Below are 25657 nucleotides of genomic sequence, written 5' to 3'. Positions count from 1 at the left end.
ACTGGCTCTTTTCGCTGCCCTCGGGGTGCAGGGGGGAAGCAGTCTGGCGTTGGCATTTCACACTCGCTCAACAGTCAAGGCCTGTGACCGTCCACAGACTTTACCGCCAACTGCTGCCTTACACCCTCGTCCCTGTTGTTTGGCCAATTATGAATATTCAGTTGCTATGAAAGTAATTCTGTCAGACATGCAACTGTCTGGCCAGATAATGTCAGCGGTGTTGTTTGCGGTATTTGAAGGGAGAAACTCACAAGGACAAAGCCATTCGTCTCCTTTATCAGATTTGGATCTTTATAAGGAAAAATGCTTTAAAAATATGGGCAAGTCCAAATAAATCCAAATATAATTGTTATATCTTTCTTTCGTATCGTGAATTATTCCTCTGTGTGGGATGGACCTCCATTGTTGATCAAAAACTAAAAACACACCACTGAGCCACACTGACACACTGGGAGACATGTTCCTTCATTACCAAGAATATGCACCATCTTGCTGCCACCAGTACTCACGATGCGGTACCAGTCGGGAAAGAACCCACTAAATTTTGGTTCATCCAGGATTTGTTTTTTTACACTTTCTTTCACATTCAGAGATAATGTAACCAGCATTTTCAACAATTTCCATTATGATGAAAACAAATCAGGCACATTTACGGCTCTAATATCTATGAATGTGTTTGATTTGGTGTAGATTTATTTAATTTAAGCTGTTGGGCCTCGGATGCGCTTTATCATTCTAGTTGAAATTATTAAGTGTGGGTATTTTGTAAAACTGGTCATGTGTTGCGGAATTTTTTGCAAAATAAAAGTATTTAGAATATGTAAAGAAATTCCCTCCATTTCAGACAGAGGTGGTTTAGGTAGATAATGCAGATTTATTTGGTTGGAAAATTTGACTGTAATTTTGAAAGTTAAAACAAACATATAAGTGATATATATTTGCTTCTTTACATCAACGCAAAATAACTGACTGACTCTGTTTTTCTCTTTATATTTCTTCAAGTGATGGGGATGTTGTTGAAAAGCCATTTCCTTAATGTTTCCTGAACCGGATTTTAACAATGTGTACATCAGGGGCAGATCCAGGGCTGGGACCAGGGGGCACTGGCCCCAACTGAAATCTGATTGGCCCCTGAAGAGCCCCTGTCCTGTCATTAAACTTAGAAAAGCTAGACACTTACTAATAATACTAACAAGCTTTTTTGAAGTACACAATGTGCTTGGACAAGGAACGATTTTCAAAATCTATTTAATGATGTGTGGTGTTGCTCAAAGCTACAGACCTAACAGTAAACAAGCAGTGACTTAAATGTGCACCTTACTGAATCACGAGTTGTGCATGGATGTTGGACATATAATTGTCCCCTCTACAGTGGCCCCTTTATGGCCCCTGATCTTGAAAAATCCTAGATCCACCACTGGTGTGCATGGACGTGTCCTTGTCTGAGTACATATACACTACTTCGCTGGACAGGAGCCAGTATGGAAAGGACGAAACATGTAAAAGAGGGGATGTCTGTTGGCAGCCACTGACCTTTGGTGACCTTTAGTTATCACTACAGTGACCGTGATCGCCGTCACGCCACCGGTTGCTTTTACGTAACGCTGAGTCTTTGCTCTCTCGTAAACCCCCACAATAAAAAACTGCTGATGTGTGGTCTCGCTGTATGACATATCGTTTTTAATGTGTTGAAAACCCTTTCCAACAAAGCAAGTCAAGCACAATGGTGCACATAAACACATGTTGAAAGTTCATGAGCTAATTCACAAGAGTAGGAAAGCAAAAAGTAATAGCCAACATTAAGCATAACAATAAAAAAAAAAAACAGAATACAAAAACAAGTAGGCCACACAACATAAAAAAGTGTCTATAAACAATGTTAGACTGGTCAGAAAACACATCATCCCACATAATGACTCGCCCCTTCTTTAGTGCTAAATGGTTAACATTTACAATCTTCATAAATGTCTGACACTGAAAAAAAATCAGCCTGATAGTAGTGAGACAAGCAACGTGTCTACATTTGTTTTGGCGTCAGTTCTCGGGCGACTAAAGCAGTACCAGCAGAGTAATATACTGATTCATGTGTGAATTAGCGCGAGGAAGAGGACACAGTTCAACAAAAAATAAGGTGAAACACAACATTATCTTTTCATCAGCGTGTCCTCAGCTGAGCAGCGGAACAGGTGTGTCCAGATGTTTCTTGCACGGCGATGATCAGTGGCTGCAACGCTCTGAGCATCTCCGGACCTGCGCTGCAGATTCAGGAGCGAGGATCCACCGAGCAAGCGCGTTAAAACTCTCTCAACATAATGACTTCCTGGGCTGAAACACAAACTCGGTTACAGACGTCCGTGACAGACTGTCTTCAGTGCAGAAGGTGATACTTCTCTCAGTGGGACGGTATTGTTCACTTGATCGTAGCACCAAAGGTAAATTGAAGAAGATGGTGATTTGAATGAAAAGATAAAGAGATGACGGTGTATAGATGTGAGGAAATGATATATTCAAACTGGCTTTACGTTGACAAACTTCTCTTGACGGTTTTGTTTTGGTTACGTCAGCAGTTTGGCATCGTCAGAAACTTATCTACTGCAGCGGTGACGGTGGAAAACAATGATGGATTCAAGTGAAAAATAAAAAATCCTCCTTTTCTCATTGCGATTGCCACTCCACCAAGATGCTGCAGAACCAAAACCAACGGCGTGTAAAATAATTAGTTTTAAGCTGATATATCCTCCGCCTTAATGAATGATGTCAAGCTTGTCCAATTGATGACAAGTATTTCTTTATTGTTTTACAGATAACATACTTCACAGGGTTACCTTAGAGGTAAGATGTCTGCTTTGACTCGTCGGAGACAGAGGGGAAGATGAACATACTTTTTTTATCAAGCACACATTGTAAACAACTGAGCAATATTTAAGTCTAAATGGCGTACCATAGAATAGGTGAGAGACAACAAAATGTAAGTAAGAAGATGTGCCCCTTGCTTGCAAAGACAAAAGTTTCATTTTACAAAACAAATAATGGTCACTGACAATTTTTTCTACTTTTTTTTTTTTAAGTGGCTGAGAGGTAGAATGAAGTATTTTCAGTTAAAATCAATGATTTGATTTTCATTACTTAATCATATCATTTCATCATAATGAAAACATTACGAGTGAAGACGTAACCCCAGCCCTCTGAATATAATGTGAAATCTGTACAAATGTCTCCGTTGTCTGCGGCATTGTTTTCGTTTTTATTGTGAAACTTTTTGTTTGTATCCCAAATGTCCAACGTTCTAAGCAGAGGAAATATTATTTGTTTGTTTTTTTGTTAGGTTTTCACAGTAACTCTCCAAACACTGAGATGTGAATTCCTTTGTTTAACACTGTGAATAGCAAGGTCAGTCCATGTTTGTTTTTTCTTGTGGATGAGCTGTAGAGATGGATATATTCAGTTGGAAGTATCCGAATGAACGCTCCCGGGTCCTTCTGTGGGCGATGTCACTGACGAAGGAGTCGGAGCATCTTGCCAGCCGCCATTTGTCTGTGGAAATAAGACAGGAAATAGATCATTTAATAGAAATACAGTCTGATACAAAATGCTCATATCTTCAATGATAACACATAACAAATTATATGAAAAGACCGAATAATCAATTCAAGTGTTGCTTCTGCAACCAAAGTCTAATATAACATTTTCCTCTGTTCCACAGACCTCCACTGTTTCACTACTAACACTTAATACATCACTGAGCCCCAATATTCCTTCATCATGATGAACGTGGTGGTCTTCCTCCCACTATCCAGAAATGAAGCTGAAATGCTGTGAATAGGAACGCCACCATCTTGTGCATTTAGAGCCAGAGTCCGCACAGTAGCGATCGGGGGATGGATAGACGTACCAATCGCTATCGTCAGTCTTAGCTGTCAATCATGAGGATTCTGCCCATTTTTATAATATCAAATAAAAACCAAACTTACTGGAGATAATAGTATTCTACTTGGACGTACATCAGTGTGAGGAGAACTATGTAAAATGACAGAATCCATCTTTGAGAAAAATGGATTCGACGTACTTTGACTTTTTTAGTTTGGCCCATCTCCCACACACTAGCACGGAGGAGGTTATGACATATACTGCAGCTGGTATGTGCATCTACAGTCTGTGCATGAGCGCAGACATACACATATAAAATATATATATATACTGTACATTTTATAAATCAAGATAACGTGAGTCCTAATTTGAAATGCAAGCAGTGATGTCCAACAGCTAATCTAAAAGTCAACTGTAAAAACTGGCAACTCTTTTCTATGAGACTGTTCATTAAAAAAAATAAAATAAATGCTTGCGCCACTTCCCTCATTTCTCCCTCCAAACAGCTGAAATAATAATAATGTGAGATAAAAAGGAGAGATGAGACACAGACTACAGGGACCTTTCATATATCTCAGAATATACCCCTGAGATGCTTGACAAAAGAATAAATTATCACAATAAAAAGTAGCTCTTTAAAATGGAAGCCCTCTCAAATCATGATAAAAGCTCGACTAAAGACCATTACGGACATTAATTGCAATTTCCGCGCTATTAGTGAGAGCTGGGAATGTGCTCTGGCAGCCCCTTATTTCCAAACCCTGTTATTTTGCGTAAAGACTGTCTGTCATCTTATTCTTATTCAAACATTTCTCGTCTCGGAGAGAGGCAACACCCACCAGCAATTTGAGGGGTGTAATTGCTGCTCGGTGATCAAGAACGAGAGGTGAACCACGAGACTTCAGTCAGTAGTTCTTAGAAAGAAACAAATATCAAGTGCGCTCAATGAATGCAACACTAAATTCACAGCTCCTTGCAATTTGTGTTTTAAGTGTGCTATTATTATAAAAGCACTATAAGAGCCTCACATCTCCATACAATAATATCCTCTATACTGTATGTTTCTATATTACTATTTTTATTGTTTATATCAAATTTAATCTGAAATGAAATAAAATCTATTTCACAATAAGTATTTTTAGAAAACATCACAGACTGATATTTTAATTTCTGATATTTTTAACTGGACTGGACTGTGAGTTTCTGGTTGTACATTATTGCTTGTTGTGGCTGTAGCTATTTTTAGTTTAATTATAAAACTCAGACAATTTATTAAGATTTATGTTTAAACTGATTGGTGAGAAATTCATTAGCCTCATTACCATTTGCTTGATCCTCAAGGAGTCGTAAAACCACGAGAATGAAAACAGCATTATATTGGGTTTGCAGGAAAACCAAAATATTTGCCCAGCTTCTCAGGTTGCAGCTGTGCGTTCTAATTTAAGAATATGGAAATAACACTTATTGTGTAATTTTGTTTGTTTATTAGTTAGCAGGATGACGCAAAAACAACTGAACCTATTTCAATGAAAGTCTGTGGGAGGGTGAGGCCTGACCCAAGGAAGAAAGAGGGCGGATCCAGGAATTTTTTTCCCGCTTCCTTTATGAGATTTTGTCAACATTTTCATTGATTTCTCAAAAATAATTCATGGATCTGGAGTGTGTGCAATTTGGTGCAGATCCAAATAAAAATCTGGATGTACTGAATTTAAATGTGGTGGACCTTGGCGGAGGCATCTGCTCTACTGAGTGACATTCTAGCTCTGGTTGTTTTCAGATTGTGTGAGAAGATACGGTATATTTTGAAAAAGAGGCACAACGTAAGAAAGGGATTAAAAGTCTTTCTGATGACCTCCGGAGCAATAGTTTTGTAAAACGACCACAGGGTGTATTTTTTGTCTGGAAATCAAATGCTTTGCTCTGTGACCCCAATGTAAAATAAATACATGAAAGGGAAACTGGTGCTCGAAATCCGTAATTGATTCACAATGTTGTTAATTCAATACATAAACACCTAGCTTAGACTTTTTCGCTCACTGATAATTTTTGATCTGCTTCCCCAATATCCCACACAGCGACACAAAGCATCCACCACCTATCTCCAGTGGAGCCTGTTGCATGTTGTAACTGGCTTGGTGCGTCCGTTCTTATTTTAGCACAGGGGGTGTTGCAGGCTTGGCTGTCAGTGTCGCTGTTCCTGTGGATGAATGATCTGACCAATGTGCTTGGACTGTTAGCCCAAAGCCGCGCTCTTTCTGTCCCTGTGACTGTCGTATTGATTCTGTTAAGCCCGGCGCGGCCTGTCGCTGTGGATCTACATGCGAGCACACCGCCTCCAGTGTCGCCTGTCCCGCCCTGCCCAGCCCGGCGAAGGGACCCAGAAAACTCTGCCCGGCCTTTGACAAGCTAAAGAGTTATTTTAAGAATTAGACACTGGGAACTTTTTCTTTGTTGTGAAGCCATTTTTTTTTTTTTTGGCAGAGGGGTTTGAGAGGTATGACCCCGTCCTATGGTGCCAATGTGAGAGCAGCATCGGGAGGGAGGATGACACCTGTGTCCTTGTTCCTGTCGACTGCAGGTGCCTCGCAAACACTAATATCCTCCGACAGGCTCGGAGCGAGTCCAGCTACTCAGCCTGGTTGCTGCCTCGTTGCTTGCCACCTAGGGCAACGCTGGGGCACACGGAGGGGGAGACAACTGGACAACAGCCCAACCCCGACAAACTCTGCTAAGTGGCATCCCAGAGTACACACACAGAGTGACACAATATAATACACATCCTGCAACCGGGGAATCATCGCAAAGAAGAAGAAGAAGAAGACAGAATGAGATTGTTTACAGGTCTTACGTTGATGCCCTGTGGACTGTACATCTGGCTGGCTGCGAGGCTGTCACTGTATCCGCCGGTCTGGCTGATAACATGGCGAAGGGTATCCACCTGGAACAGCGGGGACACACAGACAAAAGGCCCGGTCAGACAAAAAGCTCTGGATAACAAAGACAGCCATGCACAAAGGAAAGGTCAGTCTGATAGTGAAAGGGTACCATAAACAAGAAAAGGTTACAAACGGTGAATCAGAAGGGTTTGGCTGCTACTACAAGCACGATAACAGACATCACAAAAGGACACAAATACGAGAAGCATGACAAGAACTAACGACTGAGAATATGACACTGGAGCAAACGCTCTACATAGAAACACAAATACCCAACATGGCTGCCAATAAAATATCTATCTATCTATCTATCTATCTATCTATCTATCTATCTATCTGTCTATCTGTCTATCTGTCTATCTGTCTATCTGTCTGTCTGTCTGTCTGTCTGTCTGTCTGTCTGTCTGTCTGTCTGTCTATCTATCTATCTATCTATCAATACATCTTGAATAATTTTCATAATAAAAGTTCTTTAATTGGAATGCACAGCCACTCTGATGTTCACTGTGAAGGAAGCTGGAGGAGCAGCATGAAAACACACTGCACTGCTTTATGGATTATTACAACCAATCAGACGACTCTACTCGCGAGTCTAATTTAGTCAAAGATGTACTTTCTCTTTTCTTTTTTCCTTCTTTTAATTGCTCTCCTCTGGGAGTGCGGGCCATGATTGGAAAAATAATCCTTTTAAACTAACATGAGATTCAATAATTTAAAGTCAACCCCGAAGACCTCTCTACCCCCTGTAGTCTTCATCATTGTCTTTCTTGCATATTCATGAGCGACCTAAAGCATTGGGAGAGCTGATCTGAATAGAAAAGGGGGGACGGCGGGATAAAAGAAAGGACGCCAGCAGCACTAAAACTAAATGAAAACATAACTTCGGGTGGTGATTCCTTCATCTACGACGAGAGTTATAACGCTGAGGAACACTGGATTTGGTCATCGCTGTCCACTGGGGCAAGGTCAGGGAGCGACAGTGCACCAGTGGCTATGTGAACTCTTGTCAGGAGCATTGATGAGTGTTGCACCGTTTCCAAAACTGTCTGCAGTCGTCTGTGGGTTGACAATGGCTTCGACATTAATGCAAAGCTCCGGGCTAAGAGTAACCTCTGTCTGACTGCGTAGGGCAAGTTAGTGCGTGCGTCCACACTTACAGACTGGTCAGCGGTGGAAGGAAATAAGAAGTGAGCTTTCAGTCACTAGACTCATAGAGGCGCCTACCTGGGATTGTATGTTGGCCCCAACCTGCCCCCCTTGGTACGAGTCCCCATTGAGGGACTGCACACTCATGAACAAGTCTCCGGAGTTTGACATGTTAAAAGAGCCAGCAGAACCTGAGAATAGACAGAGGCAGAGGAGGACAAGAAAGAGGGGAGAGGAGAGGAAGGAGAAGAGAGGAGAGAAGCAGGGAAGAAAATAGAGGGACAGAAAATAGAGGGAAGGAAAAGGAGTTAAAATGATCATGCATCAGCACAAGTGCATTAAGTGGGTTAGTTTGGGAGGGCGGCAGGCATCATGAAACAGGTTTTTCCCTGCAAACCTGCTCGCTACAAATGCAGTGGGTGCACATTCAAATATCACTGAACCATAATTCAAAAGAAAAAAAACAGCCAACAAGAACCACGAGACAGAAAATCATCATAAAACTGTTTAAGTCCGGTTAAAACAAGGCTTATTGATTACATGGTTGTTAAATGTCCATGCTGCGAGTGTTTCATTAAGGAAGTAATAATTGATCTGCAGGAAGACCCAAAGAATAGTCGTCGTCCTTTAATGGACCCCAGCTCCCCAGATGTAAAGAGACCATCGCGTAACTTGATTTCAACACCCGGTCCTAATCCAATACAGTTGCGAAAGTCGCTATATGACAAAAGACTGCGCTTGCCCTCCGAGCAGCTTAATGGCATGCACGAGGTCAACCGGACAAGAGGCAGGAAAAATTAGCGTCCGCAAGAACGAGAGGTCAATAACAGAGGGAGGGAGAAAAGGAAAGAAAGAGAGAGAGAAAGAAACAGGCAGACAGCAAAGGCGGAGAAAACATGGAATAAGAAGAAGCGAGAGAGACGTATCATATTACTGGGTTAGTAAAGGAGCAGAGGGGCCTTCTGTTAGTCTGACAGCACCAGAGACTGAATTCTTGAGTTGTGTGCCTCAAATATGAGAAGATTGTGTTCTGCTTCTAAAAATAACTCTTCACTGATTCTTCGATCTATAATGGTTCTGGTGATGTAGCCGGTTGTTTGACGCTCACCTGCTGAGTTGGGAGTTGATGGCGAGTTTGCCTGGCTGCCTTGGGCAGACACACTGGTTGCGCTGACCGCGGTCCTGGCTGCGTACATGTTGGCCTCTTCCTGGAATTTGCCGATATTTTTCTTGTATCGGATTCTCTTGTTACCGAACCAGTTCGACACCTGTCGAGATATCAGGGACAAGATGCAGCAGCTGGATGAGAATAAAGTTACGCTTTTATCTGTGCAATGGAAACCAACAAAAGACAGACCGAGGGCAGGTATTTGAGTTTTGATAACACTTTTCTTGGGGTAATAAACACAAAACAGCCAGCATCTGGATTGTGATTCCTATTTTCACTGCCAACTTTTGTGACTATGTCATTTCTACTTTCAAGTAGACATGTGCACTACTGCAGATGAGTAATTGTTATTATTATTTGGTATGTACTATCAAAGCTTTGGCTAATTAAAAATGTCGTATGTTGTATGTTGTTTATATGTGGACGATACGCATTGATGCTTTAACGCAAATTAAGCTCCTAACAGATAAAGTTATTTCAATTTGGATTTTTTCGACCCATTCGAATGAAATGATGACTGTAGGAATTAAAGTTTTTTTCCCCCACACATACTGTGACAGAAAGTGTTTTGTCTATTTTTATCCATTTCCTCTCTGGTTATCTGATCATACACGCAAACAAAACAGTTCAGTTGCAACAAGGTTTGGTATCAAGTTAGTTGTTTGTATAATGTTAAATTGTTCATTACTAATTTCACTTATCACCAGCTGACTCTCACAAGATACTGTAGAGCACAGTGGCCGGATCACCACAACCACAGCATCACTTAGCTGTTATATTGAATAAGATGGATTTACAAGCTCATTGCATGTTCTTTTAATAAGTAATATCAAACCGCCGGTGAAAAGAACAAAGATTTTCAAAGTCCAACCTCCCAAGACAGTTACAGACACAAATACATAGAGAGATACTGACTGAGAGATACACCTTACAAACCTGCTCATACACAGGGTAGACAAATTAACAAAGAAACCGTTTAACTTCAGTGACTCGGCCTCTGTCAGGCTTTTAATTAATTTAATCTTTTTGCAGGAAGTAATGCACAAAAGACCCCAACCCTCCTCCTGGAAAAACAGCGTGATTGTATTTTTAACAGCATGTTAGTTACAGCACCATTTCAGTGTAAAACCACAGCCAAAGTTAGAAGGCTTTCGATTGATGTTAAACCATGAATATGTTCAATTCAACCACTATTTATCATTCTGTATTTCTCCACTTGCTTGTAGGGTGTAAGGGTGGTGATATATTTTCTACCTGAACTGGATATCATCTCATTATGTCCATTGGAAAAACAAATGCGTGTCTCAGGAGGAAATATAACCAAAAACCAAATTAAATCAAATGTAAGATCCTGCCGGCCTTGGTTCAGTGAGATTGTTTCCTATTCATTTTAATTGTATGATTTTGTTAAATCCGGTTACCTGTGACACTGTGATGCTGCATTTTTTGGCCAGCTCCTCTTTGGCCTCCTCGCTGGGGTAGGGGTTACTGAGATGGGAGTAGAAGTACTCATTCAGGATCTCTGTCGCCTGTTTGTTGAAGTTCCTCCTCTTTCGTCTGGAAAAGGAATGATAGGAAATCATTGAAATAGACTTCAAAATCAAATAAATATAATTAAACAGCATTTTAAACAAGATGGCTTAACAGTGCTTAATCTGAAATGAGAACAAAAACTCAAAGGTGGGGACACATCTGGACCTGGTTGTCCAATATAAGGAACATTTAAAAATAAAAGAACAAAGCAGAATGCAATAAAACAGAGGGATGAGTTTTCTCGCATGGAGACACACAGACCTGGCATCGAGGAAGCGTGAGCGCAGGATCATGACAGCCTCGCAGGTGCTCTGCTTCAGCTGCATCTGGATGGAGCTGAACTTGCGGTGAATGATGCTGACCATGCGCTCGATCTCTTTGGGCGAGATGGGTCGTGTTCGAGACTGCTCCCTCAGCAGGTTCATCACATGGGTGGTGAACTCATTGCACGCCTGGATGCACAGACAGACAGGATTCATAAAAAGAATAACTATCACCGACGCTCAGCAGCTTCAGACAGAACAAAAGGGTGAAATTGGATTCTGGAGAGGCTGCAACTTTGCCGCTATGGGCCTTGTAGGAGCTGACAGTACAGCATCAGTGTTCGGGGTAATAAGAGCAGTCGGGATTAAAGCAGCACACGCCACACGCTGTTTCACGTCAAACAAACGTGGCGGCGCAGTCATACAGCGGCGGCAGCAGGACTCGCGGTACTGTGAATATTAAAAAGGCTTCTCTTCAATGGGAGAGAAAATGTGACAAGTGAAGAGAAATTTAAAATGACAGCAGGCTTTCAGTCTCGTTCACATTCAAGAGGTTTAAACCGTCTCACCCTCTGTTCACTCCATCTTTCAGTCTACCTCGTTCCCCCTCTGTCTGAATCAGTCACTGGATATGACTGCATTCAGAGTCAAGGTGTCTGTTGCTTGTCAACACCGGGGTTACGTCAGTCAAAGTGATGCACCGCGCCGCCGTTCTGCTTGCGCACACACGGCAGACACCACTCACTCACACGTGCGCGAGGTGTACGTAGCGCGGTGACACAAAAATGCTCAGGTGTATATTGACTGTGACAGTTAGCGATGACTCGCCTTCCTCGGAGAAGATGACAAACCCACCGCGCTTTGACTTCCGAGGGAATGACAAGGAGTTACAGTCTTTGGAAGAGAGCTGGTGTGTGACTGATACAACGGCTGCTTGGCTGCTGAAGATACCATCTCTGAAAGCTCGGCTTGTCATGAGTTGGCCTGTGAGAGCTGATTGCAAGAGCATTATACTTATATCTCATCCATCCTTTATGCCAGCGTGCTCCTATTAATGTGCACGAACGCAGATTATCTCAGGATGAATTCACCCAAAGAGGAAAAGAGAAGAGGTGCTGAACAAGAGGCCAAAAACACAATATTCACTCTCACAATTTCTTCAATTCACTTCAGTTTAACTCTTCTATTCTGGCAATAAACCCGACACACTGGCGCTTTACGACAGAATTAAATCTTATGTTTAAAGGACAGTCAAGATAATCAGTGCTTTCATCTGCTTTGACCCCGTAAACAAACTAGGTACAATTGGCTCGATTTGGCACCTGACCAGACTCAGCGAGAGGCCGCGGAGCAGCAAGAACACTGATACAAATTTTCTATTGGTGTAACGGACCTCGGTAGGTCCATACAGATTGACCCCCACTGTTCGGAACACAACGTGAAGAAGTTTACACATAAGTGTAAGATTTACTCTTGTTTTAAAGTGATAATTGTGTACATTTCAATCCAGAGATGCAGTTAAATCAGAGCAGTTGTGTTGATGGCAATGCATATACACCATAATTTGTCTGTGGCGAGACCGGCAATAATGCCTTTATCTTTGAAATAAAGTCATTAAAGAGTTATGAGGAGTTTTTCACCTTGTTGACCAAAATGTGCGGCGGGCTGAAATTTTACCATAAAATAAATATATTTATGTTATAAATGTATAAATATAAAAAAAAATATATTATTTATTTATATTTATTTTATATCTGATACAAAAGAAGGGTAGCTGAATAAATGTTGTTTGAAAGCAAATCTTCATGGTCCCACCTGTTCGTACTTCTCCAGCTCTGTGTGGTAAATTTGTCGGATCTGCGACAGCTTGGCCCGATAGTCGGAGTGTTCTGCTGAGTTATCGGCACCGACGCCACCAGCGGCCGCCGCGGCAGCTGCTGCGGCTGCCGCCCCTCCACCTTTCTCCGGGCCAGCCACGCCCTCCGCCAGCAGCATGTTGTCCAGTCGCATCAGCTGTGGATCTGGAGGCTCCTCCTCCTGAGCGCCTCGGATACTGAGCACTGTGGAGGACAAGAAGGTGATGACGTCAACATCACGCCACCGAAAAGTCTAATTTGTGTTTTTGATGATTAACATTTAAGGTGAACCAAGTGACTGAATAACAAGGCAGATGAATTTTTACGGTGACTGAAACGCAGGAGTGTTTTTTTCCTCTGGTCCAGCCGACCAAAGTGAACTCCCTGAAATATGGCCGTCGTTTTAATAGTTCAAGTCTGTGCCATAAAAACCTGCAGCCTCACACAGGCTGGCAGCTAAGGAAGGTCGTAAAACTATCATTTCATCGATTCTGACTATCATTTCATGTAAAAAATTAACACAGCCTTCCACCACAGTTCATCTTTCATTGCTCTCCTTATGCTCAGACTATGTTCAGTTTCTGGCTTTATTTTATATTCGCCTGATGGCTTTATTATCTCGTCAGATGTTGCCTACAAAGCAAAAAACAAACTAATGACACAAGTGTGACACGGAGCATTAATGTCTCAAATAAATCAGCTCCGAAAATTTGCTGGAGCTAAATCAAGTAACACAAAGATGATGATGCACAAATTAGAAATATAACAGTACTTAGATAGAAATAGCAAAGAATAGAAAAGGTTAAACTTTCATAATTTACTACCACGTGATTTGTAATCATGAGAATTCAGTAATTCAGCACATTTTGACATGAATAAAACACAGAATGAACATAAAGGAGGTTATGTTTTCATCCCTTTCTGATGGTTGGTGGTTGTTTACACCAAAACTACGGGACGGATTTCCACAAACCTTGGTGGAAGGATGGGTCGAGGAAGAGTTTGGTGCAGATCCAAATAAAAATCTAGATCTAATTAATTTAAAAGTGGTTTTATAAGGGGACTGCTGGGCCTTGGCGAGGGTGTGCGCTCAGAGTGCCATTCTAGTTGGCAAATTAATTACACACAATATAAAACACATAGATAATTTTGAGGTGTGAAGCAGGAAACAGACATAATTTAAGGCCCTAGATTATTTGCATGATTTGATAATATTTGATATCACTATTTATCTTTTAAATATCACAGTTATCATTAGTGCCGCTGCATAGTGACACCCCTGCCTCATATTGTAACTGCCACACTTAAAGTCCCAGTGCAGTATGCACAGTGTCAGGGGTCCTGAATGAAGAAGGACTTTTTCACAACTGATACTTGGGTCTCTTTGTACATTAGTTTGGGGATTTGAACCAAAACAGTGAGTCTTCAAACACCTACGGGTGATCGCCTCTCAGCAGCGTGACCGCAGCAAAGACAGGTCTGCTGAGAAGGACACGCATAAACAATGCACACGTACAAATCAGATTCATTCTTGCACACAAGATATTTTGAGAGCCATAGACACAGACTCCACTCACACAAAAATAAAAAGCCTTTATACTGCTGACTCCATAACACTATTTTGACTCCATGCTCCAATAACACACAGGTGTTGGAGCATGTTGTTATGTTTAGGCTCGGCTGGACTGCCCTGCCTCTCTCTGCCACTAGAAGGCTCCCTCGGTAAAGCAGCAGAGTGGCCTGCTATTCTCGGAGGTGCTGAAAACAGCCGACCAGGTGCAGCCCTCCGTTCCATCCACTGTCTTCAAGGACAAAGGCAAAGCTGCCACCACATTTTTCATACGACAAATTTAATCCACGCATCTATCAAAACCTTTCAGGAGGACGACCCAACGCGACTGTCTCCTCCATGACGACTGTAGACAGTGACGCTAAATGACAGGTTGTGTGACAGAGCAGTAAAAGCCATATTGCAGCCCTGCGCACAGTCTCCAGTCACAGCGACGGCTCCTTTGTAATGAGGATGTAAGGTTGAGTCGCCCTGTGACCTTTCTGGTGAGCGGGGGGTCCAGATGGATTCCTGGGGAAGCTTGGGAAGCTTGTCGTCTATCCTCTTATTTTCAACCCCCCTGCCGCCCTTCCCTTCTCTCCTTCCCTTTCCTTTCTTCTTCTCCTCCAGCAATAACATCATCCATTCCCATCAGCTCCAACACGTGAGCAAGCTCAGCTCAAGAGGCAAATGTCAATGGCTATCAGACGGCTGGAAAAGGTCAAGAGTTCAGGTGGGGAGCAGATGCATACGCGCACGTGTGTGTGTGTGTGTGTGTGTGTGGGCGGCGGTGCACATGTGCAGGTAGATGAATCTGTGGATATTTTTCATGTGAATCACACCGGCGGGAAATTACAACACTCGCCAATTTGATTCTGACAAAATAGTGGCACATCCCAACCAGAGGGGGAATCTAATGAGCCTGAGAGTGATTTATTCATTCGCTCCAAGTCCCCGAGTGCACAACTAAAAGCATGAAATGGATTAAATAAATACAATTAATAAGGAAAATCAAACAATTCACTGTGCTGTGGCATAATTGCCCTAACCACAGCCATCAGCTTTATTTATTTCTGTTCAGTAATAGCAATGAAATCGATTAGACCTCAATGCCAGTCAGGCTGCTTGTTGTGAACTCTGCAGCCGTGGACGATGCATTAACATAATCACCTGACAGAGGGAATTGCCCTCTATTACAATACATCACATGCTCCCAACACTTGAACACCGAGATCCTTTTATACACACGTTAAAGTCTATCGCAGCAACAAAGGTATGGAGTCCGTACACGCTCCGCCATTCTCTCATTCCACGGACGGCCTCAGATTAGTATCTATAAAAAGAAGATGGCCATCATCTCATCTTGATCATTACCGACAGACTTAATTGAACAATGAGAGGACACAATTCCTCCTCTCCGTCGCCTCCCTCCCTCCCTCCCTCCCTCCCTCCTCTCCTCTCCTCTTCTTTCCTTCCCTTTGTGCACACTCTTGTATAATTCCCTCCCTGAGATGTGGGCCACTAAACCCAAAAAGGCAAGGCATAAAAAATGAATACGTATCATAAACAATTCTCGAGCCGCTTCCTGAATAATAAATGGGACTCTAAGAATAAGCCTTTGTTTTGGTTATTGACAAAATTAATTTCTGCTGCTTTACTTCCTTAAGAGCTGGCTCATGCCCATCGCCAAACTGCCTGCTGTTTGCAGACAACTGCAGTGTAAATAAACATGACGATTAAGCCACCCACTCGTACAGGCAGGATAAAGGTGCACACATGCAAACACACACACACACACACACACACACAGGCAGAATACACAGCCGTGCACATTGGCAGTCTACCCTGAGCGCCCAGCCTGGCGCCCTGCGAGTGCTTTTAAATGAAAACATGTTTAATTAATGATGTTGAAGTATTCTGTCACAATTAGGGAGATTTACGGTCAAACAAGGCAGCAGTGATGTCCCTGACAGCCATGATGAAAGTTTACCCTCCTTGTCTCTGACTGGCAGCAAGCAGCCAGCGATGGACTGGATCCATTTCCCATCAATACAGTAATGCAATACACTCCGCAGCACTGTGGCGTATATATGTGTGTGTGTGTACGTGTGCGTCTTAGCTCCTTTCCACATCACATGACCCCAGAGAGAGGCAGGCAGTGGCTGCTCCGTCTATCGATTGTGTGGGCACATGTCATCTAGGGTTTCAGCAGTTAATAAATCAGGCCTGCCCGTGACACAACCGTGTGTGTGTGTGTGTGTGTGTGTGTGTGTGTGTGTGTGTGTGTGTGTGTGTGTGTGTGTGTGTGTGTGTGTGTGTGTGTGTGTGTGTGTGTGTGTGTGTGTGTGTGTGTGTGTGGGCCTGTCACAGACCAGTCAGCAGGAGTGAAAGCGACAGCCACATGATAATGTAACATCACCACCATTCATCCCTGCCACACAGCATTCTGAGACAAAACAACAACAACCAGGAACCTGAAAAAAAAGAAGCAGCGTGATTTACAGCAGACATGACAAGTATCACTAATACAAACCCTCCCCTCGCTGCTCCTTCAAGGAGTTCAGCGTCTCGCTCTCATCTGTGTTTGATACAAGTCCAATAAAGCCGTCTCCATAGGACCCGGCGCTGTTCCATATTTCACACTGACCTACACTGCAGGGGTAAACTACACTGCTATAAGCAATGCTATTATCATTACTGGGAACACGGAAGGAAGCATTGCATTATATGCAATTCAGTCAATATGTGGTCATTTGTACCCAACTGTGTCGGGGCTTTAATAAAGACAGCACCATCATACTAAGATTGCTAATTGCAGCTAGTTTCCAAGTCTTGTCCATGAAAACAAATGCACAAGTCTCGATTTTTTCTATTATTTAAAATAGTCTTGAAATAGTCTTTACTGTCTTTGTACGTAACTGTACCTGAAATTGAAATCCTTGAACTCACCGAGGCCAAAAACCCTCTGTCTCCAGATAATGAGAGTCTATTAAAGTGGGAGAGTACTACATTACCCACAATGCAACTTGACCACCAACACAGGCAGAGGTCCGGTGAGGTCTCTTCTTTCTAACTCTACAACCTGGAGACTTTTCTTCATTCAAAACCGAGAGTTTTCAAACGCCACCAATCAATCAATCAATACAGACCCATTGAAATATAACAAAACTCTTCTCGATACACATTAAACCAGAGACTCTCTGATCAATGAAAAAAACAATGCTTCAGTTAATCATTATTTCCATTGCATTGACTAATCAGCTCATGGCCAAGGCCCAACAGTCCCGCTATGAAACCACAAGTAAATTCACTAGATCCAGATTTTTATTTGGATCTGCACCAAATTGCACACACTCATAAATATCAGTCCCCTTAACATCTCTGATTTTCATCATCAAGATACATGAATTATAAAATTGGGGAAAATAACAAAAGCCGCAATTAATAATAAAGAAAGTGATAAAAAATTCCATGATCTGGCCCCTGATTCATATTCACTCCAAGATTTCACGAATTCTTTCCTGACTCATGCAACATTCTTACACCAAGTTGTGTGGTAATATGTCCAGTAGTTTTTGTGTAGTCCTGCCTGATTTTTTCATAAAGATCCATGAATTATTCCCTGGGAAATTGGTGAAAGTGTCTGCCCCCTAATCCAGATCCGCACAGAAATATAATGAGGTCTCCCCTGACTAATACTGCCTCCTTCCACCAAGTTTCCTGGTAATCCATCCAGTCAGACAAACAAACAAACACAGACGACAACACAACCTCCTATGTTGAGGTAACCAGTCAGATCTCCATGTTTTCTGTGTTCACAGCTATGATTAGTATTTTAGGTTCAGACCTAAATTACCAATGAAGCAATCCTCATTATGCAGCACTGTGCCATATTTAATGCTGACCCACACAGTAGGGATAAACTACACTGCTAAACAACACTATTATCATTACTGAGAACACCAAATGAGCATTATGCTGCGTTATATCCAATTTACAGTATATACCGTCATTTCTACTGAATTGAATCCGGGCTTTAATAAAGAAAGCACAATAATTATGAGATTGCTAATCATAGCTCACGATGAAATCTATGCCGCGGAAACTATTATTATACTTTCAACATGGCGATGTTTAAATTGTCCTAAAAACGCTCTGCGCCGTGAGACCGAAGCTTAGATTTGTGGTCTCGTCGTGAACTCATGGGAAACTTTCTCAGGCCCAAAATGTTCTCTCCATCACCAGATAATGGGAAGCTGTACAGCCTCAGTACACAAGGGCATAGTCATAAAGTAGCTCTAAAACAGCTTTATGTTTTATCAGCCATCTCAAGTATCATGTGCAGAAAAGGGGGCAAGAGCTGGAGTGTTGTATCTGACACTGGGCGGGCGGGGGGGGCGGAGAGGAGTGGGGTGGGGTATGCCAAGGACAAGGAAAAACACCAAAGAAACACTGGAGGGACAGGCAGAGACGAGGAGATGTGGATCGCACCGCCGAGGAGGGAAGAGAGTGATGGAGGGAGAATGAAAGGCGAAAAATAGAAATGGAATAGGAAAGCGAGGTGTCAATTAAAAAAATGAACCCAAGTGCATTTGGGAGGTGACAGCTGGTGGGAGACGAGCTGACAGGCGTCACATTAGGCGGATTTGGTGGCCGCTCCCCTCATCCCCTCCTCTTTTTTTTTTTTCCTCCTCTCCCTCTGTCTCTCTCTCCCTCTCTGGCTTTCTCCACCGGCGATCGGTAGTTTCTCATGCGGCAGCGGCGGCGGCAGAAAGAGAGGCAAGAACTCAGCTTGGTGTTTTTCAGAACAAGTTCCCCCTGCAGCTACTCCTAATAACGGTAATTATCGTCATCATCGGAGGCTTAAGCAGGCCAGTTTGAGGCCTGAGGGGCTGGCCTGATAATGAGGCAGCGAGCGCCAGAGGAGAAGACCATTCAGAGCACCGCCCCGCCACCAATGCAGAGCACTCCCATTTAAAAACCCTTCATTAAAATAATTCATTATTCAAAATAGACAATACAGTAGCCCCCGCGGCTGTCAGTCTTTCTCAAGGTGTCTTAAAATATATATATCCTCTTGACTGAATCAAACTCGTGCTCAGTCCGTGCTGTTCTAACAGCTCCAGGCTGCAGCGGCTGAGTAGCTGAGGAGAAGTCACAAGCTTGTGGAGCAGAGAGCTGCACAGTCAGCCTGTCTGCAAAGAGACAAAGACGTCTCTATTGGGAGAACACGAAGTAAACAAATCCCTGATCACAACAACTTATAGATGGAGTTTGGGCAAAATACATGAAGGAATCTGTGTCTGTGTGTCTTTTCATTTGCCTGACAATGTCCCTTCAGCTTCAAACTCGGCGGGTGTATTCCTGATTGCTGAGAACCCGCGGAAGTTCAGTTTCAACTCTGAGGAAGCCTCGGACATCGCTTTACTATAACTGTTACTTGATGTGATGAAAAAATGAACACAGGCCATAAATAACAATGTCATATAAACTGTCACATAAACTGTGATGTAAATACAACTCATTACTCCACTACCTACAGGGACACTTTGAACAGGCACCAGGTGCTTTATTGTTCTAAAGTGATATTTAGCATTTTAACCTTTATTTAGTAGTGTGCAGGTGATCAGAGAGCTCCCTGGGATTTGAACCTGGGACATGCATTTACATGGTCAGCGTCTTCAGCTGCTTGTATTCCTCAACACACCATCGGTGTAAGAGGGGCAGCATCCGACAATGTCAGCAACTGTCTGACCCACTTCCTCACCCATTTTATGCAGCAATTAGTGATGGCACAACACGTCTTACAAGTGTATGTAACCTAGAACGATGCTCAGTGGAGTGCATAACGACACCACGACACAAGAGTACTCTCATGAAACCATATTTAAACTCACTACATCCTGTTTTCATTTTATCTGCACCAACTTGCACAAACTCATCGATACCAACCTCCTAAATATGTCAGAGTTTTTTTTATCAAGATCCATGAATTATTTTCTGAGAAAACAATTAACATGTGGATGCCTTCCCAACCGATCTGGCAATGTTAAAGACTGAAAAACAAATTTCTGGATCATCCCTCTGATTCTGATCCACACCATAATGCATTGGTTTAAGGGCTTACTATAGAATTTAGTTACAGGATATAATATATTATTGGTGACAATTTTACACTGACTTCCTTAATGTGTCAAATTTGTCTTCTACTTTCCCACAAATAAATCCCGGGCCTCTAATGAAATAACAGTGTGATGAAGGCGTGCGTCCCTGGCAACAGTTGCTGAGGAGATGCCGTGTAAGGCCTCCGGAGTCAGGGAGGAGATGGTGCGTGACAGTTAGCGTCCTGCCCCAAACTGTTAACCTACAAGCGCTCCCAACGCACCAGGACAAGACACGAAACAAGAGGTCCAGCAACACAATCCTCCTCAAGTCCCCGCGGTGTGCATTCCTGTGCATGGCACATTTCATAAGGCTCCGCTCTTTGACTGGTGATGAGTTTATGCGAAGGTAATTAACAGTAATTAATCCTTAATTACAGCAATTAGCAGAGTCGCAGTAAATTAAGCCACATCTGGAGGCAGGGAGCACGGCTCGACAAGTAGGGGTGGGCTCTTTGACAGGGGGGGGGACGGGGGGGGGACGCAGAGGACGTGTAATTGTTTAGGTCTACCTGGGTTGTCCGTGGGGTCTGTTGGGAACGGTGCAATCTCAGAGGTGGGCGATGGGGCAGGGTCTGACAAACGCACACACGCCTGAGAGAGAGGACGTTTGCATCTAAACAAAACCGTCTCATCTGTGGGAGAAAGAGTCCCTTAAGCTACCGCACAAGGACACCCACCATATGGCCTCTCTTAGACAATAGCGCTCGTGGTTCTGCTTCGCTGTGCTCGGCTTTTACTTGACAACATGTGAACATGCATTTTACGCAGCGCTGCTATGAGGAGAGCCCGGCTTGTGTAGTTTGCCTCTCTGGAAGAATAAACCTCCCACCCACAACATCCAGGGAACAGAAACACACACACGATTATTATCCTGCAAAGACTCACATGGTTGAGTCTGCACTATCCTCTTTACCTTTAAAAAAAGATCCTGAGTGCTTACTTAGATTATCCTGTGATGCATTTCATCTCCACTGGGACCAATATCTTCCTTGATGACAATGCTCCTCTTCATAAAGCACAAGTGGTCACTTTGAATGGCATGATAATAATGTTAGCCATATGCCTGTGCCTCCTCTTTAAAAAGATATGATCCCATTGTCTTGTCTATGTTTAGATACAATGCAAACTGAGCATCTCAGGTCAGGGGAAGGGTTGCATCAGAAAGTACAAAGGAGGAATTGACCGGCGACGTGAACCCTGATAAACGCTGATCCTGGAACGTTTTAGGGGTTAAATCATCATCAGCTTTTAGATCTTCTCCCCCTGTCCAAATGTTTTTGCAGCAGAAGCCCTGAAGCTCCGCACAAGCTCAGGTCACACTCTCATAAGACTACAGAGGACACTACTGTTGTCCCATGACAAACCATAGCTAAACTATAAGACTATCTAGAACATTGTCAGTGCGGCGGGTCTCGAGAATGACATTACTGGCCAATATGACGGCTGCAAATGCTGACAACTTGAATTATTGATTCATCCAGGACGGCAACTCTCATTTATGCCCATTATCCATCAAGCGGCAGATTATTTCCTCAATTGAATAATTGTTACCTCGACCTGTTTGTTTGTTTGTGAGTTAACAGGATTACACAGAGACTAGCAGACAGATTACCATGAAAATCTGGATCTCGTTAATTTAAACGCGGTTTCAAAGGAGGTGTAGGCTTTTTTCAGCTGCTGTACGGTGACAAATAGATGTAGAAACCTGCAACTACCACCAATGTGTAGCTGAGAAGCGTAATGTGGCCTTAGCTGTACGGCTTGTTTTAATTTAAGAGAGATATGCAGTCTACAATCCTCTGGGAAATTGTAACCAGCGAATATTCGTCACTTACTTGACAAATCACCAAAACAATGGATTCATCATTTATTCAAATATATGCAGATTAATTTCTATTCTAAAAACTCAATGATGAATTGATTCCAGTTTTATGTCCCAGAAAGTGAGAAAATAGGGAAAAAAAGGCCATCACAATTTCTCAAAGCTAAGAACATCTGTAAATGTAATGTTTTGTCCAGACAGCAGCCAAAAGCCCAACGATATTAAGTTTATAATTAAACAGCTAATACCACATTAGTGTTTTTATTTGATTAATAACTCAAACTACAAAACTCCACACACAGTTATTTACAAGTGATTCTCTATAGTCATTAAAACACAACTCCAGCACAAAGTTGCATTTTAGAATCTGGCAGGTGGGCCGCTGCCATCCAAATGCTTGATCGGCTTCAAGGTGCAATTAACATTTCAACACTTGAGAGATTCGTTCCAGGAAAGAAATATACATTCATCTCCTGCTGCATTTATCAGGGAGCTTCCCATCAAGGCAGAATAAGTCAAAGCGACTTTGTTTTGCTGTGTGTGCACTTTGTTTGGGCCCTGTCATAACTATGGAAATCCCAGGGAGGTTTACTGTTTTGCCAGGCCTGGTGTTCAAAAGACTAGTGATGCTCGGCCTGCCCCCGGCTGTCAGGAGAGAAAAACAATGTGAGGGATCACTGTCCATTAGAGTGAGAGAGCAGCTGCGTCTCATACAGAGATATTTCTCTTCATATCTTTGTTAACTTCCACTAACAACCTGTTTGTAGCTTCACATATGTGACATAACAATGCAGGAAATAAACAAAATGAAAAAAATTAAGCTGTTTTTAATGCATGACACCAGAAATGTTCTAATGCAGAAATAATGCAAATAAAATTTGACTAATGTTTGTGTTGAAAAGCTGCAGCTTCTTGCTCAGAGAGGGCAAGAGCAAAAGCATGTGAGTTCATGGTGTTGTAAGTGTGTGTGTGTGTGTGTGTGTGTGTGTGTGTGTGTGTGTGTGTGTGTGTGTGTGTGTGTGTGTGTGTGTGTGTCGGAGGGGGTCAACTTAGGACAAAGGTTTACAGCTGTAACAATGATTATTACGATGCAATGCCTGAAGGCAGAAAAGCGAGAGAGTGAGAGTGAGAGAGAGAGAGAGAGAGAGAGAGAGAGAGAGAGAGAGAGAGAGAGTAAGATAGTGTGTATGTGTGTTTGTGTGTGTGTGTGTGTGTGTGTGTGTGTGTGTGTGTGTGTGTGTGTGTGTGTGTGTGTGTGTGTGTGTGTGTGTGTGTGTGTGTGTTTACAGCAGAGGTAGTGGTCCAGGCAGTCTAAGTGGCCTGGCAGCCAGGACTACCACACCACCAGCGTATAAGTCCTGGTCATTAATCACAAGCCTGTGGGACTGTCCCACTGTAGCAGAATAGTGGGTCAGTGGGAGCTCCTGCTGTCAATCAGCGCTGAAACGTGGAGTGGGACTGCGAGCGGGGGAGTGTGTTTTTGATGAGAATGTGTCATTTTGCCTCCAGCTACAAAAAGCATATAGCACTGAGGAATTAATGCATTAATGCAAACACCGGCGTGTAAGTGCTAGACGTCGTTTACATGAAAAGCATATCGAGTCATCCGTCGGGAATGAGAGCGACGTTTTCTGCCCTAATATCCGAGGCTTGATTTTAAAAAGTAAAGACAACACTGCTCCCTGTGAAAGGAGCAACGTGATGTAAAATGCAGACAGCCCTGTGGCGTCAGCAGCTCGCGCCAGCACCACTAATACACCATTCAAATGAGAGACACGTGTATGACATGGGTCCACTGCTGGATGCATGCTGACCCAGTTCTTTTCATGCTGTTGACGCAGGTTCTGGTATCGACGTCACTGTTCACAAACGCCTCGGACTGCTGGTCGAGGTTCTACTGACTTAACTTCACATGTTTGAGCCAAGCAGATCAGAAACTACATTTAATCTGGGTCACTGTGTCAGTGGGAAATCTCCTCTGCCAAAGCAAACTACAAAAACTACAGCAAATCTTGGGATGGAGAGGTCAGAGGCTACAACGTTTTCATTTGACAAAGGCGTTTTAAAACAAAGCTGACACAGCTGAAAACACATTACAGGACTGTGCTGGTTTGAACAGCCAGCAGCGTTTCCAAACTTCTCAGTTTTTGTATGCAGCTCTAAAACTCTGGAGTAGTGTGGACGCCAGGCGTATCTGCAGCAGAGTTATTGCGATTTCAATTGAAAGCGTAGTCGTACAGATGTCGCCAGAGAAGGTGTGACAACTATTTAAAACACAATATCCACAGCTCGTGAAAACCTCTCTGACTGTCACCACACATGAGAAACACAGGGTACTTCTTCTTCTGCAGCTTTTTGACTTTTCCTTTGTTCCAACCTGAGGGCCTGTGCTCTCATGCAGCACTTGCATCGATGCTGTGGTCAGCTCTGTCGAAAATAGTTAAGTGTTCTTTATAAAAAAAGAAAAATCAATGAATAAAAAAGTCAATGAAATGTAAAACCTCAAATAAAATCAAACTGCAGCATCAGCTGAAATCACCTTAAATCTACTACTCTATTGTATTGTATCAGTCAATTGAATATATATATATATATATATATATATATATATATGTTGTATTGTATTGTCACAATTACCCATATTTTCCAAACCGTTGCACACTGATGTGAATACAGACTTTAGAGTAGCTCTCAATGAGCTCATACCTCCACCAAGGACAAACCATTATACGCGCCTATAATAGAAATACAAAGGAAAAAGGAAGTTGTCTGATAATCTTCACCTTGCACCTATAGAGCCAGAGATGATCAGGAGCGGTGGTTAAATGGGTCGTCCACTAACAAGAAGGTTGGTGGTACGATCCCTGACTCCCCTCTGCATACCCTTGGTGTCCTTGGGCAAGATACTAAACCTGGAATTGCCCCTGACGGCTGTGCGGACAGTGTGTGAATGCTGTGTGATAGAAAAAGTGCTGCATAGTAGCCCTGTATGACTAGAAAAGCGTTAACTTCAATACTTATGTGGCCCACATAAAAAAGCTGGCCCATGTCCCACCCTGTCACCATCTTTGGAGCAAATTGGTTCTCTTCCTTCATTTTTTTGGGTAATCCTGCTGACAAATAAACAAGCTCAAAACAAACAAACAAACTCTGGTGAAAACATGGCCTCCTTGGCAGAGGTAAAGATTTGTAAACATTTTCATTTAATTCGAGCTGAAACTCTGAATGATGCCTTCAGCGGTTGAACCTGCGCAGATGGCACAGAGATACTGAAGAGAAGGAGAAGGACTGTTTACTGTCGGAGCCACAGTCAGCAGCTCAGCATCCAACAGTCAGACAGCTGTAACCATGGA

General features: G+C 42.8%; 1 protein-coding gene across 2 annotated transcripts in view; it reads right to left on the bottom strand.

Annotated features, from left to right (window-relative positions):
• Nucleotides 1–1659: 1659 nt before the first annotated feature.
• Nucleotides 1660–25657, bottom strand: part of pbx1a (pre-B-cell leukemia homeobox 1a) — a 49152-nt gene continuing 25154 nt past the window's right edge. Inside the window, exons 3-9 of one of the 2 annotated variants that reach the window (XM_034614618.1) lie at nt 12729–12973; nt 10912–11102; nt 10539–10674; nt 9058–9217; nt 8028–8140; nt 6716–6805; nt 1660–3534 (exon numbers count right to left, since the gene is read on the bottom strand). In XM_034614618.1, coding sequence (XP_034470509.1) covers nt 3442–3534; nt 6716–6805; nt 8028–8140; nt 9058–9217; nt 10539–10674; nt 10912–11102; nt 12729–12973 — 1028 coding nt within the window. In that variant the 3' untranslated portion in view covers nt 1660–3441. The remainder of the gene's footprint in view (nt 3535–6715; nt 6806–8027; nt 8141–9057; nt 9218–10538; nt 10675–10911; nt 11103–12728; nt 12974–25657) is intronic. The other variant, XM_034614619.1, reaches the window with a different exon arrangement.

Source organism: Hippoglossus hippoglossus, chromosome 17, assembly GCF_009819705.1.
Source record: "Hippoglossus hippoglossus isolate fHipHip1 chromosome 17, fHipHip1.pri, whole genome shotgun sequence".
Lineage (NCBI taxonomy): Eukaryota > Metazoa > Chordata > Actinopteri > Pleuronectiformes > Pleuronectidae > Hippoglossus > Hippoglossus hippoglossus.
The sequence above is the reverse complement of the archived record's forward strand: the minus strand, read 5'-3'. Positions and strand labels throughout refer to the sequence as shown.